This window comes from Solanum stenotomum, chromosome 7 (assembly GCF_019186545.1).
Source record: "Solanum stenotomum isolate F172 chromosome 7, ASM1918654v1, whole genome shotgun sequence".
Taxonomy (NCBI): domain Eukaryota; kingdom Viridiplantae; phylum Streptophyta; class Magnoliopsida; order Solanales; family Solanaceae; genus Solanum; species Solanum stenotomum.
In genome coordinates this window covers 21,273,977-21,295,210 of record NC_064288.1, presented here as the reverse complement: position 1 = coordinate 21,295,210, position 21,234 = coordinate 21,273,977, and the positions used below count along the sequence as shown (strand labels likewise).

Below are 21,234 nucleotides of genomic sequence, written 5' to 3'. Positions count from 1 at the left end.
GCCACGTAAGAACCACTACCATTACCTCCTTGAGGTTTAGGGTTGGACACCTTATCCTTGGTGACCCTTGGAGGAGCGCTAGAGGAACCTTGGTTGGAAAATCTTTTTCTAAACTTTTGTCGACCTTGTCCATCGGACCTAGTATTGGAGAAGTTCCCGTCACTGGTCCTAGTTCTTTTCACCTCCCTATTCTTTTCTTTAAGTTTCTCTTCCTCCATTTTTTGGGCATGCACCATGAGGCGTGAAATATCCATATCTTGCACAAGCATTGCCGTTCGACATTCTTTAACTACCATGTCGGACACTCCCATCACAAATTTATTCATCTTAGCCCTCGAATCTGCCACTATGGTTGGAACATACTTGGATAGTTGGGTGAACTTTAGAGCATACTCCTTCACACTCATACTTCCTTGACGAAGGTTGATGATCTCTTGAATCTTTGCCTCCCTTAACTCAAGGGGAAATAACCTATCAATAAACGCCAATTTAAACACTTACCATTCTACAGGGCCCGTTCCTACCAGTCTTTCTTCCTTCCATTGATCATACCACACTTAAGCAACATCTTTCAATTGGTAAGCGACTAACTCCGCCTTTTCTACTAAAGTCACCCCATGATAGAACGTAACTTATAGACCTTGTCGATAAACCCTTTAGGATCCTTCTCCACTTTGGAGCCATAAAATTCTGGAGGGTTCATCCTAGAAAAGTCTCTCACTTTTGAAGCTGCAAAATTCACATTAGGGTTCACGAGAGCAATCAACTCTCTATTGTCTTGAGCTGTCATGGCTTGAGCCAAAACTTGAATAGTCACCCTAAACTCCGCATGAGTAATATTCTAGACTAGAGGAACAATCGGAGCTTGAGGATCTTAAGGAGGAGCTCCTTGATTCATATTGTCTTCCTCATTCCTTCCTGCGAAGCCCTTCGAGTAGTCATATCTTGTAGACCAACGAATAAGGATTAGGAGAAAGACCTTATAGAGTTAAACTCTATCACACAACTTAAGAGTAATGAAAGAAGTGAAATTTCCTAAACATCTTATAGCTTCTTATTCATAAATGTAGCGCACTTCACACTCATGAACAAGACTCTACTAGAAGTAACTTATAATACATCATCCTAGAATCATTCTAAACCTTGTGCTCTGCTTACAAAGTTTGTCATGACCCAGGGATACCCCCTAAACCTAACATGGCGTATAGAACCACGAAGGACTCTATACAAGCCACTTAGTCTTCATAACATAAGCAATAGAACAATAAGAGTAAAAACACATTTCAATGTCTAAAATTTTCATAAAAGAAAAGCAAAAGTCTAGACATTAAGTCTCAACATAGCCATCTATTACAATGTTTGAATTAAATAGGGCCTAGCCCATGCAACATGTCCAAAAAAGGAAATACATGAACAAAACTACAATATGGGAAAATGCCATCCTCGAGCCATGAGGACTCACCAACAAGCTCAGAAGATATATAAGTCCAAGCTCTAGCCACTAGAATGATCACTTCGAGAAATGGACCCTGCACTTGGGAAAAATGTAGGAAAAGTAGGTGTTAGTACAAAAATGCACAAAGTATGATAGCTATGCATGAAACCATTGAAAATATTATAAAAGATACATTTCATTTGAAAGCATGCAATTTATCAAGTTTAAACCTCATCATAAAGATAGTGGAAAAACATAAGTCATATACATAGCCAATATAGTCATCATCATCTTTAAAACCTTTGAAAACTCATATAAAAGATTCTTGAGTAACCATGGTTCATAATTCATATTCTTGTTCTTGTTGTGGGAATAAGCCTTAACCGACATGAGACCATATGAGCTATACAAGATCCCCCAGTGTTACCCACACCAAAAGGAGGTGTCCTACTTGCCTAAGGTAGAACCATACTTTTAGCTTAGGTGGATCCAATACCTAAAAAACTTATGGGGGCACACAGTTTATGGGATAAGGAGATAGTTACTAGAAAACCAGCATCTACTATCGTGAGGGCTTCCATCCCAAGAGATTGCTTCTAAGAACGGGGATCAACTATCATGAGGGATTCCATCTCATATCAATATCCACTCGGTGCTAAGCATTTATTCCCACAGAGTACTTATTAAGTCTTGACTTAATTCATATTCGTAGAAGAGTGTCTTGACACTCAATCCATGCTTAATTCATAGGATAACTCTTAGATCATGCGTGAGAAAAACCTTTTACCGTCCATGTCTACATATAGATTGAATAGGTGAGAAAGACTTTCAACCTTAGAATCTTCATTATGTGAGAAAACCTTTCATATCATATCATATTCATGTATAAGTGTGTATATGTGAATATCCTTTCAACAACACAACAACTGCATTATAATAATAGATACTTCACTCTCAAAGTGTTCTAAAAGCATTTACACAGGTTTCATAAAAACATGCATAATTTTCATATTTTTCCCTTCTAAGGTTCAAAACTTACATTTAATCAACACATCTAGAATTCAAACATAGGACATGGATTTCATCATAATTCAAGTAACTCAATCACTTCATGCATAACTTCATAACATTCTTCTTTGATCAACAAAGACCCACATCATAAGATCACAATTGAGAAATATTAGATTTCATGGGTTCTTGGGGATTCATCATAAAAACCATAGGAAATCATCAATTCATGATTAATATAACATAATTCAACCATTAGCATCACGTTTGAAAGGAACCCATGACTTTGAAATCAAACCCTAACATTTGGGGAATTCTATCTCTGAAATTGGGATTTTGGAGGGACTCTATGGATGAAAGCTACCATACCTTCACAATGAAGCCCAATGAATTTGGTGTGAAGAACCTTGCTCCTTGAACCCTAGCTCCAACTTTCTTCTTCTTCTTCAAATTTTAGAGAGAGAATATTTGAGGAGTTTTGGGAATTCTTTTGAGTGATTTGAGAGAATGACTTGTATGAGGGGTTTTGGGGGGTTACAAATGCTTATATAGGTGTCCTATACTTATGCAAAATGACACCACTTTGATTTAATTAAAACCGTAAAAAACCCAATTGCCGCAAAAATAACTGCCCAGACATTGACCTATGGACCATGATCCATGGACCATGATGGACCCACGGCCTATCCTGGTCAGGCGTGGTACATGGTCAGGAACCTTTTGGTCAACCACGGTTTCTCAACCCATGGCCCGTGGCCCTACTTACGGATCGTAGGTGGTTCCGTGGGTGCTGTGTTGCTGAGTTTTTACCTAGTTCTCCCCCTTTTTGGATACGGGGTGTTGCACTAGCCCTTTCACTTAGCCCTAGTTTACTCTACTAGATTTTGGATTCTGGGGTGTTACACCTTATCCCTTGATAGGTAAACCAGTACAGCCGTAGACTAGAACTATAGTTCCCACATGTGGAGTTGGTAATGGCATAAGACATGCACATGATGGACAAGGTAATAATCAGGGATGCTGTGAGGGAAGAGGAAATGGTAATACTAAGAGAGGAGAAACGCAACCAGGTAGAGGGGTTGCCTGGAATGATAACATAACTTAGTGTTATGCCTTTCCATGCAGGAAAAGGTCGAGCCATCAGGTGTCATGATAATAGGTATTATTCTTATCTATGATAGAATGACTTTTATTTTGTTTGATCCGGGTTCGACTTATTCATATGCATCAGTTAGTTGTTTTTAGAACTCGACTAGACTTGTGATATTCTTAATGCCCCTATTTATGTTTCGACCTTGGTTGGAGAGTCTGTTGTAGTAACCCATGTGTACCATTATTTTGTGATGTTTATGGGTTTGCAGACTTGGGTAGATTTTGTCATTTTGGATATGATGGGTTTTGATATGATCTTGGGTATGACTTTTTGGTGACGAAAAACATTGTATTAATCCCCACAACCAGCCATGTCTTTACATACTCTTAATACCAAGCAGAATTAAATCTACTCCAGTAACTATGTCTCCTACCTCTATAAAACTTTGTGATTTATTTCCGTATTGTTTCTATCTATTCCCTGTGTGCTCTTCCTTGTTTCCTGCACAAGAAAGTTGTTTTACGTAGCCTGCATTCTTGTTTTACTTGTTCCATAATCCGCCATGGTGGTGGGATGCTTTTATCCCATAGGGAAAAGTTACGTGCCTTTCATATCCGGTACACCACTGCCGCTAATGCTGCCAGTACCAGGTCTCTGCAGCCTCTACCTCTTGTGGATCTATCTAGCCTTCTCCATATTTCCCTGTAATCCAGTTGTCTCATTCTTTTTCCAAGCCACTGAAGTAATTCGAGTATGCATCTTTTTGAGAACGGACAGTCAAAATAAATGTGCTCCACTGTTTCTGGTACGTCCCTAAATAGTTCATATTTATCATCGTGGCAGATCCCCATTCTATAGAGCCTTTCTTTGGTAAGTAATCTTCCATGAAGGGCTAACCAGCAAATAAAGCTGTGCTTAGGAATAATTCCCTTACACCAAATGCACCTGCTCCATGTCCACTCTTCTAACTCGCCTCTTCTCCATGTATACCCACTTGCTATTTTGTATTTGGCCCCAGGTTTGAGCCATCCATTTTGGTTGTATCCTGTGCAAATTTATCTCTTATATGACATATCTTTTTCCAATACCAACAACTATCATGTGGAATAACATATTTCCACCAGTTCGTGCCCTTTAAGTAGACTTGATCCACCCATAGATTATCAGCCTTTTGTGCAATATTCCACACATATTTTGCTACCGCAACTTCGTTCCATATCACACATTCAGTGATTCCCAGTCCTCCTTCTTTTTTGGTCCGACACACTAAGTCCCATGCCACTAATGGAGCTCTATTTGTATTCACTTTTCCAGACCATATGAAGTTTTTACATACTTCTGTTATACCCTTCTAGACTTGTTTTGGCAACACGAACATAGAAGACCAGTAGGTATGAATGTGTAATAGTACTACATTCACAAGAAGCACCGTCCCCGCTTATGATAAATGCCTTGATCCCCAACTTTGCACTCTTGTCGTCAACTTATTTACCAATATTTCACAGTCAACCTTAGAGATCTTTCTGGCTGATATTGGTACCCCTAAATACTTGAAAGGTAAATCCCCTTTTTGGTACCCAGTTAACTCACAAATATCATTTACACATTGGCTCGTCATATTCGCTCCATAGATATTTGATTTTGTTGCATTTGTCTCCAACTCTGATACTTTAGAAAAGCTTTTCAATGCCCTTAGCATCAACAATATAGATTGAAATTTCCCTTTGCAAAACATAAGTACATCATCTACAAAACAAAGATGGGTTAGCTTGAGGCTCTTGCACTGAGTATGATATTCAAACCTCTCATTGGAAGCAATTACATTCATAAGTCAAGTAAAGTATTCCATGCATATTACAAAGAGTAAGGGAGATATTGGATCTCCCAGTCTCAGCCCTCTCCTTCCCTGTACGTTCCCATAGAGGCCTCCATTAACTGCAATGGTGTACTGAGTTGTTGTTATGCACTCCATAGTCCAATTTACAAATTTGGAGGGAAAATTCATAGCATATAGAATCTCCTTTATGAATTCCCATTCCACTAAGTCGTATGACTTTCGCAGATCAATTTTAATTAAGCAGCTATTAGGGGTATTCTTTCTATTATATAACCTAACCAAATCTTGACAAATGAGTACATTCTGTGCTATTACTCTCCCCTCAACAAACGCTCTTTGATTCCCCGAGATAATAGTGGGCAACACCTTCTTGAGTCTACTACAGGGATCTTTGGACACCACTTTATATAGTGTGTTGCAACAAGCTATGGGTCGGTAGTCACCTACCTTTTCAACAAGGTAAATTTTTGGCACTAGTGTAATCACCGTGCGGTTCCACACTTTCAACATTTTACTCTTCATAAAGAACTCTCGAATAACTTCCAGTATATCGTTCTTCGTTATTTCCCAGCTATCTTTGAAAAATTGACTTTCAAAGCAATCTGGCCCAGGTGCTTTATCACCTGATATGGCCCAAAGTGCCTCTTTAATCTCATTATCAGTCACTCGCGCTTCAAGTAGACCCCTCTGCTCCTGGTTTACCATCGTCCCAATGTTGACAACCTGACTATGCACATGATACCTTTCTATAGCAGCTGAACCTAGTAGCTCGGAGTGAAACTTTACAAAAGCCTCAGCAATTTGCTCCAAATCTGTCTGCGTTTTCCCTGCTAAGTTTTGCACAGAGAATATTCTATTATTACTTCTCCTAGCTTTAAGCATTTGGTGGAAGAATTTTGTATTGCAATCACCAAGTTTCAACCACTGACACTTGCTTCTTTGTTGCATAAACTTGTTTCTAGCTAAAGTCCATTTTTGGACCTCCTTGCTACTCTCCATTTCTTGAGTAATCAGCTGCGTATTCATTGGATCCTGCTGTAATTTCAATTGGCATAGGACTAGGTTATTTTGTTCCTTCTCTGCCCTTTTCTCCTCATCAAGAAAAATGTTCCTTGTTCATACTCCTAACCGATGTCTTAAGTCTGTTCAACTTCCCACAAATCTGAAACATTCTTGTATCGGTTATATGTTGCTCCCAACTTTCCTTTACTTTGCTTATAAAATTAGGATCTAGGCCCCACATGTTAAAATATTTAAATCTAGGAGTAGCTTTCTGACTTCCAGCCCAATTTATAGTGGCTGGGCAGTGGTCAAACAGTCCGGGAGTGCCAAAGTGTACCTCAGAATCTGGTAGGTCTGTGATCCATTCTTTATTCACCAACACTCTATCAATTCTACTATATACTCTACTATTATCTATATGTTTGTTTGTCCATGTAAAGAACATTCCTAAGGATTTTAGATCGTGGAGATCACATGCCCCTATGCAATACCTGAAATCTCTCATTTAAGAGTATGATACTGTTCTGCCGGTTCTTTCATTCCAGTTTGCCACACTATTGAAATCACCCATCACCGCTCATTCCTCATGTATTGTAGCTTGCACGCTAATCAGGTCTTTCGATAACTCCCATCTTTGCGCTTGATCATTAAAACCATATACCATAGTCACAATGAGTTGCTTACCTGTACCTTTATGTTTTGGCTCACAATGCATTACCTGTGAGGTTACGAAAGTGATATTCACTTCATAGATCATTGGCTTCCATAATAACCAAATTCTACCACCTGGATGATATGATAAGTTTGTTCTAAATGCCCAACCATTACAAGGTTAAAAGCAACTCCTTGAGCTTTAGCTCTCTTAACCTTAGTTTCTAGAAGCCCAAACAAAGCAGTCTTGCTATTATGCAGAAATAAATTCATCTCATTTTGCTTTTCTGCTCTGTTTAAGCCTCTAGTGTTCCAAAAACCAATGCTATCCATGAGGAAGGGGATGTCCCCACCCCTCCCCATTACCGGGCTTCTTTCAATTACACCCCCCTTAGAGATCAGGGGTATAGCTTTTTGCATTTGTATAGGCCTACTTCCTTCAGCTTCTTCAAGTGTCTCGAACTTGTTGCTAGTCGTAATAAAATTCTCTCTAGGCACTTGCTCCATATTAGGTCTTCTTCCATTATCAATAGTGAACCGACCTCCTCCTTTCGGTTGTTTATCCTTTGGTGGCCCCTGTTGTCCAGCCAAATCTTGTTGTTTACCCTTTCTTTCTTCTTCTTCTTCTTCTCTTTTTTCTTTTGCAACCTTCGTGCAATTCTGAATTTCATGGCCATAGTTCTTATAGTGAGTGCATAGTATAGGTTTCCACTCATATTCAACCTTTTGGTCCACGATACACCTTATTTCATTCTCAAACATGATGGTGTTAGGTAATGGTTGGTTCAGCGTAACCTCAACCAAAACCCTTGCAAACATCAGTCGTTGCCTCGTTGCTGTGGCACTATCTGCTTTCACTGCTTTCCCAATAAGTCCAACAATTTTTGTAAGAGCTACTTGCCCCTAGTACTTCAAATCTAGATTAGGTAGCTAATCCATGTTGGGACTTTATAAACTGTAATTTTCTTCATATCCAGGTCCTCCTTCCATGGCTTGACTATTACATGCTTTCTATCAAATAATTGTATTCCCCCTTCAATCACCTTATCCCTATTCTGAATGGTGTGGAACCTAATTAGGAAAATCCCTCTATTAGTTTGAGAAATTTTGTCAATTCCCAACGCTCCCCAAATTCTCTTGAAAACACCCTCTATTACCATTAATGAAGGGTTAACTCCAAGGACGTAACATACTACCGTAAAGTTCCAGTATGCGACTTCCTCCTTTATATCATCAAGAGTAATCTTCACATTGTTACAATTTCACTCCATGAAGATTCTAGAGTTCTGGACTTACCCAGTTTGTTGCTTCTGGATACTTCACCTTCAACTTGGTCAACCCATGAAGAAGTCTCTGCAGACTGTATTACCGGCGTACTTGACACTAGTGGTTCTCCTTCCGTCAAATCCAAAGGTTGAATACTCTGTAGAACATTCATGCTCCTCATCTTCTTTGAGTCTCCTGATTGTGGTCTGCCCTTGCTATTTGCTACATGTACTGGTTTGTTCAACTGTGTTGTTTGCCCTCCTCCTCCGATCTTTGATTTCTGTGCCATCATCAGCTACTACCGAGAGAAATCACATTCTAGAGAAAGGAAACTGCTTACCTATCTTGGGTATGACTTGGTTGTCTTATTATCATATTGTTTTGAACTGTATTTCTAAGACAATAACTCTAGAGATTCCGGGTAGTGTGTATATGCCTAAACCAGTAAAGATCATATCATTTGTAAACATGAGAAGGTTGGTGGGGATGGGTTGTCTAGCCTACTTATCTCATCTCCAGGATGTCAGTGTAGAGTCCCGTTCCATTGAGTTCATTCCCATAACTTCAGATTTTCTAGAGGCGTTTCCGACGAATTTGTTGGGCATGCCTCTAGATATGGATATTGGTTTTTGCATATATTGGGAATCAGACATTCATCTAATCTCTATCCCTCCCTATCACATTGCTTTGATAGAGTTGAGAAAAATCAAGGTTTGGCTTCAAGAGCTTTTAGATAAGGGGTTTGTCCATCCTAGTGCATCTCTCTGGGTGCTCTGATGTTGTTTGGAAAGAAAATGAATGGTAGTATGAAGATGTGCATAGACTACCGATAGTGAATAAGGTCACTATTCACAATAAGTATCCCTTACATTGCATAAATGATATGTTCATCCAATTGCATGGTGATTCAACGTTCTCGAAGATTGGTTTGAGGTCCGGATATCATCAGATAAAAGTTAGATGAGAAAATATACCTAAGACAACTTTCAAGACTTGATATGGGAACTATGAGTTCTTGGTGATGCCTTTATGTCCAACTAATGCACCACAACCTTTTTGATCTCGATGAATGGGGTCTTCAAGCCTTACTTGGATTATTTTTGTGATTGTGTTTATAGATGATATTTCAATCTATTCCAAAACTAAGGGGGAACATGCATATCACCTTTATATTATTCTGGGTATCATAGGGAAGTGGAGATTGAATGTCAAGTTCTCAAAGTGTGAATTCTTGTTGATTGTGGCCTTTCTAGGGCATGTGGTTTCAAAAGAAGGACTGATGGTAGATCCCAAAATATCAAGACAATTAAGAATTGGGTTTGTCCTAACTCTGTGACAAAGGATAGGAGTTTTGTGGGTCTCGATAGCAATAACCATTGATTCGTCAAGAACTTCACTTATATTTTTCTACTTATCTGACTAGACTAACTCAGATAGAGGTGCCTTTTGTGTGGTCCAACCTATGTAAGGAGTGGTTTCAAAACCTCAAGATACTTTTGACTACGACCCCCATGTTGACAATACTGGTGAAAAGTAAGGATTTCATTATTTATTGTGATGCGTCATATTCAGGTTTGGGTGTTGTGTTGATGTATGGTAGAAATTTCATAACCTATGCTTCAAGGTAGTTGAAGATCCATTAGAGGAACTACTTAACCTATTATTGAGAGTTTGCAGCGGTAGTCTTTCTCTTAAGATTTGGCGGCATTATCTTTATGTGGTTAGGGTTTATCGATCATCACAGTCTACAACATATATTCACTCAGAAGGATCTAGTTCTGAGACAATGAAGGTTGATAGAGTTGCTAAAGGACTATGATGTGACCATTCAGTATCATCTGGGAAAGACCAATATGGTGCAGATACGCTACGTCGGAAGGTGTTAAAATGTGCAGCCTGACTTGCTTAGGGGTGTTCAAGCGACACTTGGCCAAAGAGTTCGGACTTCTAAGTCTAAGTTCATAAAGTTGGGTATTTCAAAGAACCAGACTGGCTTCTTGTATTTTGATCATTCATGTTGTTAAACATATCAATTCCGAGCTATGTTGCACCTGTGTTGTAATTGTGTATTATTTTCTTATTGAGTTGTGGTTTCTTGTTCATATTTCGTATAGTGGAACTAGCTGATGATTCTATCAATATATTGTGATTGTGTACTTATACTGCACTTGAACTTTCTTTTTTGTGTACATGAAATCTTCAGGCGGTTGCTTCGATACTTCAGTTGTGAGACATGTGACATCTAGATCGAAGGGTGAGATAACTTCTTCTGGGCTTGCCATGGATTCTTCCCTATCTTGCTATCCATCATTTCGGACACAAATACTTAGACTTTTAGTTTATGTTTTCTTGTTGGGATTGCATCCCCTTAATCTAGGCTTGTTAGATGTTTTGGTACAACGACTTTCAGATTCTAGGGGGTTAATTTTTTGCAATTGTTTGTTTGACAGGTTGAGTTATGGATACTTAATCTTTTTATATATTTTCTAGTATTTTATATCACAACTCAGTTTTGAAATGGGTTGATGTGTTAAGTTTGGAGATGGTAGATTAGTTCTCCAACCGGAGGATTAATGTGGGTGCCATTCACTAAGGGTTTGAATCGTGACAGTCGCACCTCAAATTTGGGGAGGCACGGCCAGCACCCGGTACCTTACTTCACAGTGCGGACTAACTGAAATCTGATCAAATAACATACTTGGTCCTTCAAGGAAAAACTAAACCAAAAGAAACACTATGAAAAACTCGAAGTATTACCAAATGAAATATAAGGTCTTCTAGGCCACAATCGACTTACAAGACCCACAACAGATGTCTACAAACCTCTAAGAAGAAAAAGCTGCAAATACCTAATCAGGACAGGGTCACAACATACCCATTACCAATATAAAGCTAAAGAAGACTCTAAACTCAACAACTCCAGAAAAAATGGAGCGTACCAATTTCAGTTGTACATGATAACATGCATAAGGTTTCATGTCTACTTTATAACCTGCATGCATGAATGCAACATCCCTAAAGATTGAGGACGTCATTATGAAATAATATACTGAATATGTAAGGTGATATAATAACAAAAATAGCTTAATCAAACTGAAATCTCAATAAGACACACTTAATTTACACTAAAGCAACAACTCACTTGAGCCACCCTACTAGCATAGTTTGTATCCACTTCCCTTGTTCATGTCTCAAATGACAAAATTAAACAACAATTAATCCATCACACAACCACCTACACGAGCCCCTTTATCTTGATAGGTATCATTTATAATCACATGATAATTCATGTAATGTAATGCAACATAATTATAGAAGAACCAACTACAACTAAAAACAATCTTACCTATTGCTACTAAAAACAACCTGGTGCCAATAACTCACATCCAAATCTACCTTCTTTTGCCCCATATTATGTAACTATAGTACCAATAACATACCATGCCTCATAGATTATGTACTCAATTGACCACAGTAACTTAAGCCATAGTACACAACCTTATGGAATGCAATGTAGTATGATGTAATATGGTGTATGTGAACACTCTGATCTATAACCTCAAAGGCAAAGATGTAACTATGCATATGATTTAGGAAAACACTCCGATCCTAGCCTCAGAGGTCATGAATGCATTTAATATAGGTGAACACCTTTATACAATGCATGTAATGTAGGGGAATACCCATTATAGTCTAGAGGATATGAAATACATGTGGTGTAGGCGAACAGCCTGATCTAATGAATATGGTTTAGGTAAACACACTGATCCAATGTGTGTGGTGTAGAAGAACACCCCAATCCTAGCCTAAAATGGCATGAAACACAATGCATATGCATAATGTTTATGTACGTAGGCAAACGATATGAACATCACGCCACAATATCAATATCACTTTAAAGGAGTTTTTAATAAGAACAACACCAAAAGCCATTTAGAGACATCTTATAACCGACTCTCGATAACATACTACACTCAAGAACAAAATTTTAAAGGAATCGTGATAAAAAAAATAGCATTCAGATACCTTAGCGGCTGAATCTCAAAGCCACCACTAACTCCGTCTATCAATTTCCTTGGCCAAAACTTGAGATTCAGTATAATTAGAAATCCACACAATAAACTGATCAAGAAAATAAGGGAGATTTCATGAGATGTAACTCAAAGAAGGTGACATCTTGTGATTTATGGAAGATATACATAGAGAGAGCAAAAAGACGAGCAAGCACAATAAACTTTTATTTTCAAAGACCAAATGCAACAACTCATTAATTTCTTTGAAGAACTTATGCAACAATTTAGTTTCTCTTTTCATGTCATATATATATATATGCAGAAATATATTATATATAAGATTGAAGCTACAATGGGTATATCCCTAATTAGTTTTTTCCAACATATATGATACATATATATAGGTAAATTTGTATTCTTCCATTAATATTAATAGTAGGTATATATGTAATGAAAGTGAGAAATTGGGAGATATTCTTTTGTTTTGCTGAAATATCTCTCCCTCTCTCTGTCTCTTTCTCTCTCTCTCACACACACATATATGTATATAGAGGAATGTCCGTGCTTAGCACGGGCCCAGCACGACAATTACTATGTAGAATCCATATGAAGATTACAATTTAGGATAATCAGGTAACTAAGCAAATGTCTACTAGTTAATTAAGTAACATGGTTATAGTTGCAACTAATTAGAATCTACCACTAATGTTCATTCAGATGATTATGTCACGCCCTGAGTCTACACCTTGGATGTGGCTGAAACTCGAGAACCATTTCTAATCCCCAAAGGAATCCCTGGCCTGGTTGACTATAACTGACATGACTCTAAAGATATACAAAAAGTTAAGTAGATGAGCATTTTGACATTCAGTAAAATTTCCAAAACACTATCTTGAAAATACTTAACATAATTCATAAGTTAAATCAACATCTTGGGAAAACAATGAAAATCATTTAGTTCTATCCGTCTATGAAGCCTCTAAAAGTTCAAGATTGATATCGGGACAAGACCCACAACACCTCAATTGCTACTAAAACTAAAACAAAAATGGAGTCTCCCAGAAGTAGGGATGCCTCACTGAATACTGGCTACGAGTGTAAGGTGATCTCAACGAAGCGCCTGTTGATAATCCTGCACACCTGTATCTGCCTCATAATAAGATGCATATCGAATGACATCAATACATTGAATGTACGAGTATGCAAAGAGAACTAAGTGGAATATATAACCAAACAGACAATGTTGGAAGAAATACGCACCTCAACTCAACTCAAAACAAAGCAATAACAAAAGATGAAATGTTTAAAGCTTCATAAATATAAGCTACTAACTCAAAGGTGTGTGTAAAAATACAATAAGTTACTCCTTACTCTTAGTTGGGAGATTTTCTATTCAACAACTATCACTATGAGCTTTGTAATGATACAACGTCTCGCCCATACTGCCAAAAGTGTCCTATACTTTGCCGGGATATAGAACACCTCAACTAAGTAGATCCACTAAGCTATGCTCTAAATTAATAAGGTGTCATCTAAAAAGTATTATCCTTTACCCATGTTAGAATACATGGTTTATGAGGATTTTGAGTTGTCTGAACTCATCACAATATCTGTCACACCCCGAGGCTACCCCCTTGACGTACTACTAATAGAATGTATAAAATACAACATAACTAAAATAACTAGATAGCTCATGATTTTGACATGCTAACTAAAAAATCAACATTAAGTACTGATAATGAAACATTTGAAAACTGAGGCATGCATATATGTTTATTTGTCCTAACTAATGTAATTCATGAACTAAATGAACTACACAATTATGGTTCTGAGTTCCATGCAAGAATCTACGCAAAACATCACTAAGACATGATAATCTGATTAAGAATGTTACCACAACTAAATCATAGCAATTATTTGGAGTTCTAGAAACCCTAGGTCTAAGCAATATTTAAGGAATCAAGATTTTGATTAAAATCTAGGGACCTAGTGGATGAAAGGAATCCACCAGTGAAATCCCACATACCCGATGACGAATTTCACGGGGAAATATTTAGCTATCAAGGCTGGAACTGAAGAAAACCTTATTGATGTTCTTGAGGATGATAACGCTTGAATTCTTTTCTTTTGCTCAAGTTTTTGGTGAATGATCGATTAGGGTAAGTTCTGATTAAGTTAGTAGGCTCAAACTGACCAAAACTACGTAGTTTAGTGGTTAAATAACGTAGTTTAGGTGTCCAACACATAGGGGAAAGACCAAAACGACCCCACTTAAAATATGACGAAGGCAGACCATGGGCCCTATGATGGACCGTCACAGGGACCACAGACCATCAAGTGGGTCATTGTCCTTGGCCAGTAGCTTATGGTTTTGGGGTTTTGGTCCACGAGCCCCACCATGGACCATGTGGAGGACCATAGATCGTGAACTCCCCGTGGTCACCCACTTGGGATGGTGGTTTATTTGCTTAGGTCCACGGACCCTCCCACGGCCCGTCATCAAGACCACGTCCCGTGGAAGGTTCCATGGTCTTATGTCATGGCCTAAGAGGTTTTTTCTCTCTACCACAAGCACCAGTATGGCTCGTGTGATGGTCCACGACCTGTGTAAGGTCCCATGGTCAACTATTTCTGGGCTAGGTGTGAACCACAGACAGGTCGACGGACCGTGGTTCCTTTCATGGTCCGTGAACCCTGTCGTGCTTCACCTGTTTTTTCTAAAAGTCCTAAGTATGATTTCCAACTCTAACTCATATGCCACTTTACCAACCCTTTTCAAAATCTTGTAAGGTCTTACATATTGAGCTTTCCGTTTTTGCCAAATCTCATCACCCCCTTCATGGGTGACACTTTTAGGAAAACCCAATCATCGACTTGGAACTCCAAGTCCCTTTTTCTTACGTCTGTATAGGACTTCTGACAACTTTGGGCTGTCCTAAATCTATCTCTGATGAGCTGAAATTTTTCAATAGCATCATGAACTGAATCTGGCCCTATTAAGGTTGCTTCACCTACTTTAAACTAACCAACTAGAGATCTACACCTACGCCCATACAATGCCTCATAAGTGGCCATCTGAATACATGAATAGTAGCTATTATTGTAGGTGAACTCTATAAGAGGAAGGTGATCATCCCAACTTCCCTTGAAGTCGATCACGCAAGCTCTCAACATGTCCTCTAAGGACTGTATGGTACGCTCTGCCTGACCATCCGTCTATGGATGAAATGTTGTGCTGAGGTTAACCTGAGTACCCAGACCTTTTTGAAATGACTCCTAGAAATGAGAGGTAAGCTGAGGACCTCTATATGAGATTATAGACAAATGATCTCATTAATGTAAAGCTTGGCGTAGTCCTCCACCCAATCGGTAGTTTGGAAAGCCAAAAAGTGAGCGGACTTAGTAACTCTGTCTACTATCACCCAAATAGAGTCATGCTATTTGCGAGTAGGAGGTAAACCTGTAATGAAGTCCATGTTTATCACTTCCCACTTCCATGTAGATATGTTAATCTCTTTAGTCATACCTCCTGGTTTATGATGTTCTACCTTCACCTGTTGACAATTGGGCACTTAGCCACAAAATCTGCTATATCCCTCCTAATGCCATTCTACCAAAATACTTCCTGCAGATCACGGTACATCTTAGTGGCACCTGGATCAATAGAATACCTAGAGTTATGGGCTTCTGTAAGGATTTTCTGCCTCAACTCACCCACCTTAGGAACACATAACCAACCCTGGTAGCAAAGCACACTATCTCCACCTTAGGAGAAAATCTCAACTTTCTGCTGATGAACTGCACCCTTCAATTGAAGTAATTTCAGACCAGTGTCTTGTTTTTCCTTAACCTACGCTACTAATGAAGATTGTGAGCCATTCTGAACGGTCACACCATCATCTGATATGTTCATAAGGAAAAATCCTAAGCGAGCAAGCCGATGGACATCTTTTGCTAATTCCCTTATTTCTTCCTCAACATATGCTACACTACCCATATATATTCTGCTAAGAACATCAGCTACTACATTGGCCTTATCAGGATGGTAAAACACATTCATATCATAGTCTTTGAGGAACTCAAGCCACCTTCTCTGGCGGAGATTCAACTCTTTCTGAGTGAATACATAATGAAGGTTCTTATGGTCTGTAAACAAATCTACGTGAACACCATACAAGTAATGTCTCCAAATCTTTAGGGCAAATACTGCGGCTGCAAACTCAAGGTCATGAGTCAGATACATCTTCTCATGCACCTTAAGAATCTAGAAGCGTAAGCTATAACCTTACTTCGCTGCATCAACACACACCCTACGATAGATCACGTAACCGTCTGAACCCTCTGGTAGAGTTAAAATAAGAGTTATAGTTAACCTAGTTTTCAGTTCTGAGAAGCTCTTCTCACACTCATCTGACCGCTGAAACCTAACCTTTGTCTGAGTCAACTTAGTCAATGGAGAAGCTATGGATGAAAATTCTTCCACGAACCTTCTATAATAACCCACTAAACCCAAGAAACTTCTGATATCTGTAGGAGAGGTAGGTCTGGGCCAATGCTTGGCTACCTCTATTTTGTGAGAATCTACTCGGATCCATTTGCTAGACATAATATGCCCAAGGAAAGCAACATAATGCAACCAAAACTCACATTTGCTGAACATATCAAATGACTGACGATCTTTGATTTTTTTCTGGACAACCCTCAAATGAGTCGCATGTTCTTCCTTATTCTTAGAGTAAATGATGATATCATATAAAGCCAATAACAAACAAGTCTAAATACTGCTTGAACACCCTGTTCATCAAATCTATAAAAGCTGCAGGATGATTGGTTAGTCCAAATGACATAACTACAAATTTATAATGACCATACCGAGTTTTGAAAGCTATTTTTGGGAGGTCACTATCTCTGACTTTGAGCTGATGATAACCGGATCTGAGGTCTATCTTCAAAAAGTGACTAGCACCCTGAAGTTGGTCGAACAAGTCATCAATCATGGGGATAAGGTACTTATTCTTGATTGTGACTTTGTTCAACTACTGATAGTTAATGCACATTTTAAGGGAACCATCTTTCTTTTTCACGAACAACACTGGTGTACCCCATGGGGAAATACCAAGTCTGATAAAGCCCTTGTCTAGAAGGTCTTTCAACTGCTCTTTCAGTTCCTTAAGCTCAGGTGGAGCCATTATGTAAGGAGGAATATATATATAGGCTGGGTATCTTGAAAGAGATCAATTCCAACGTCGATTTCTCTTTCAAGAGTAACTCTAGGAAGATCTTCTGGAAACACTTCTGGGAACTCATTAACTACTGGGAGTGACTCAAGAGTTGGGGTTTTGGATCTTGAATCCTTTACCCGAACTAGATGATAAAGAAACCCCTTAGATATCATCTTTTTGGCCTTTAGGTAAGAAATGAATCGGCCCATAGGCACTGAGCTACTACCTTTCCATGCTAAGACTGGTTCGCTGGGAAACAAAAAACGAACGATCCTAGTTGATGAGTCCACAAATTGGACTCATTCAGGTCTATATTTTAATAGAAATTGTGTCCTAAAATGCTTATTTTATCTCAATATCTGATGAAAACCCTTAAGTTTTAGGTATTTGAAGTTTTGGGGAGAGCATGGACACTACGACGCAAAAACGAATGAAAGGCTAAAAAGAACGAATAAATGAAGGCTTGAGGATCGCCGAGTCTACTTGGTGAGTCGCCGAAGGCTCTTACTTCACCTTTTGTTCCAGTGTGCTGAGCCCTGAAGAAAAAGGATCAAGTCGGCAGAAAAAGGGAACAGTCGGTGCATCGCCGAGCAATTCCGCAAAGCAGTACCATGCCGCCCAGTAACCTAGAGCACGACCATGCTGAATCGATGACTTGATCGGCGATTCTGACTAATGACGCTGAACGATCCGCTGCAACACAAACACAACTCCCCTTGATACTACAACAAGGCAGGATCATAATCAACACAAAAGAATATAAGCTACAACGAAAATCCGATAAAAGATATGTATTTCTTTCGCAAATTGCTATTTGCGACTTATCAAAGTTAGAGTCGATGAAAGAAGGGTCTTACCTTGATTATAAGTTTGTAATACACCTCAAAACTTTAAAATATGCCCAAACCCCTGCTGTCCACACACGAAAGTATAATATGTTACGAAATCGATAAAACAAATTATACCATGTTGACGAGCTCAACGCGTAGAACAACTTTTGTCAAGGACTTAAGTCACGAAAATCAGTAACTTGGCTTGTCCTAGAAGTGGGTTTTGTAGGTTTTGTGAGTTTTCTGGTTCTTTACTAAGGAAAATGAAGGAAAAATGAAGAAAAGTCGAAGAAGATGATATATATAAAGTTCCACCGACCTAGGGACCCACCTCACCTGCCTGCTTGTGCAGTCTTGCAAAAATGCGAATATCTCTCTATTATGAAGTCATATGAACGAACGGGTAGTTGCATTTTAAACTAGACTCGTAGACCTTCGATTTCACAGGTCGTGGGGGCCATAGCTATTAATATATTGGGAGAAAACGTCCGAGACATTTGACCCAAATTTCAGACAAATCTTGAAAAAGTAATTTACGGTAACTTTCGCCAACTTTTATTTTGCTACTTAACTAACTTCAAAACTTGAGACACAACACTTGAACACATAAAATATCACATAACACATCATTCTTAATTTATTATCCACCCTCTTGGTCTTTCCACAAAGATACGAGTCAATTTATACGTTTTGAAAAGTTGGGGTGTTACACATACTATCCCCCACTTAAGGGAAAGCTCATACTAAGGTCAATATGAGAACTACAAAGCAACCTCAATAAGATATTCACACCATAAGGAACTATCAACTTACCGGTACCTTTATCCGGATTAGTCCCTTTGTCCTTGTTAGCTTGAAGCACATAAAAATGATTCTTCCTTGGATCATTAGGATCCGGGACATCAAGAGAAGCTTGTTTGGCCTCTCTCCCCTTTGCTGAAAGTGTTGGGCAATATCTCATCTTATGACCCTTCTTCCCACACCCAAAGTACCAATCCATGCCGGCAAGAAACTTACCCAAATGTTTCTTCCCACACTTAGTACAAATAGACCTTTCAAATGAAGAACCACCTCTATTCCCTCCTTGAGGTTTAGGGTTAGACACCCTATCATTGTTGACCATAGAAGAATCTTGGTTGAAGTACCTCTTTTTGGACCTTGGTTGACTTTGTTCATCGGGTCTTGCCCTTTTTGCCTCACTATTCATCTTCCTAAGCTTTGTCTCCTCAATTTGTTGGGCATATATCATAAGCCTAGAGATATCCGTATCATGATGGAGCATTGTTGTACGACATTCTTCTACAACCAAACCGGACACCCCCATTACAAATTTATTCATCCTAACCCTAGAATTTGCTACCAAAGTTGGAGCATACTTGGATAGTTGGGTGAACTTGAGAGAGTAATCCTTCACACTCATACCTCCCTGACGAAGGTTCATGAACTCCACCAACTTTTGTCCCCTCAACTCTATGGGGAAAAACCTATCAAGAAAGGCCATCTTAAACATTCCCCAATCAACCGGTCCCACTCTCACGGGTCTCTCATCCCTTCATTGCTCAAACCAGACTTGGGCTACGTCTTTCAATTGATAGGCGGCTAGTTTCGCCTTTTCTCTAGAAGATATTCCCATGGTATCCACCACATTAAACATTTCATCTATAAAGTCTTGTGGGTCTTCATCCACTTAAAAGCCATGGATTATAGGGGGAGTCATCCTTGTGAAATTCCTAATTCTTAAAGCGGGTGTACTAGCATTGAGGTTTACTTGAGGTCCAACTTCTCGGTTAGCTTGGGCCGTTAAAACTTAAGCTTGAGTGGCGATGACTTGGGTTTGAACCGTCATGAGTTGGGTCAAATTTTGGAAGTCATCCCTTATCTCCATATTAGACATGACCCCTTCATCATTAGGAGATTGAGGGTCTTGAGGAGCTTGAGGGGGAACCTCCTCATTCACGTTCTCCTCTTGTTCCCTCCTTGCATTAGCCCTTCTTGTATTCATATTCCTATAAACACAAGAGAAGGATTAGGAAAATAACACTTATAAAACTACACTCTAAGGCACAACTTCAAGAATATGAAAGAAGTGTAACTTTCTAACGTCCTATAGCCTCTCGGTCGTAGATGTGTCGCGACACACACCCGATGAACAAGACTCTACAAGACGTGGCTTGTGAGACATCAACCCTAAAAACATTCCCAAAACCTAGTGCTTTGATACCATGTTTGTCACGACCCGAGAGCACCTCCTAGTCGTAACACGACATTTTCGAGCCCGAAGGGGTCTTATACAAGCCTCATAGCATTCATTCATCACATAAAAATAGTGCATAATTAATTTGTTTTTATTCAAAAGCCATTGAATCAAAAAATATTCATCCAAAGCAAGCGGAAGTTTACTAAAGTCTCACATGACCATCTTAGACAAAGCTTTAAACAAGATAGGGTCACGTCCCTTTACAATCGAAGTCTCGACAATAGTCTCAAAACATAAAAGAACTAGAAAACATGAAAAGTCCTTGTCCTTGGTCTATGAGGACATACCCAAAAGATGTCTTGGAAGAAGTCTAGTCCAAGCTCCAACTAGAGAGATACTCAATTACCGCAACCTACACTTGTAGTTCAAACATAGAAGAAGAATGGGGTTAGCACATAAAGTACTAAGTATGATAGCCATGCAAAAACATGATAAAAAAAGACATTTGTTGAAAGACTTGCTTTTATGTTTTTTTGGCAAAACTTCATGAAATACAAGTATAAGAGTCATAATACTCAATCATAACCAACATACAAGTCATTTATCACAATAGAGACATGTTCAACATATATAAACCATTACCTTTCCATAACCCTTCACTTAAAGTAACCCTTAGGCTA

The 21,234-nt window shown here is 38.9% G+C and overlaps 1 protein-coding gene across 1 annotated transcript; it reads right to left on the bottom strand.

Annotated features, from left to right (window-relative positions):
- Positions 1 to 18,077: 18,077 nt before the first annotated feature.
- Positions 18,078 to 19,681, bottom strand: LOC125869738 (uncharacterized). Its single transcript, XM_049550180.1, has 2 exons — positions 19,131 to 19,681; positions 18,078 to 18,249 (listed from the first exon to the last, which is right to left on the bottom strand). Exons 1-2 carry the CDS (start codon positions 19,679 to 19,681, stop codon positions 18,078 to 18,080), a joined length of 723 nt encoding a protein of 240 aa, XP_049406137.1.
- Between the last annotated feature and the right edge of the window lie 1,553 nt (positions 19,682 to 21,234).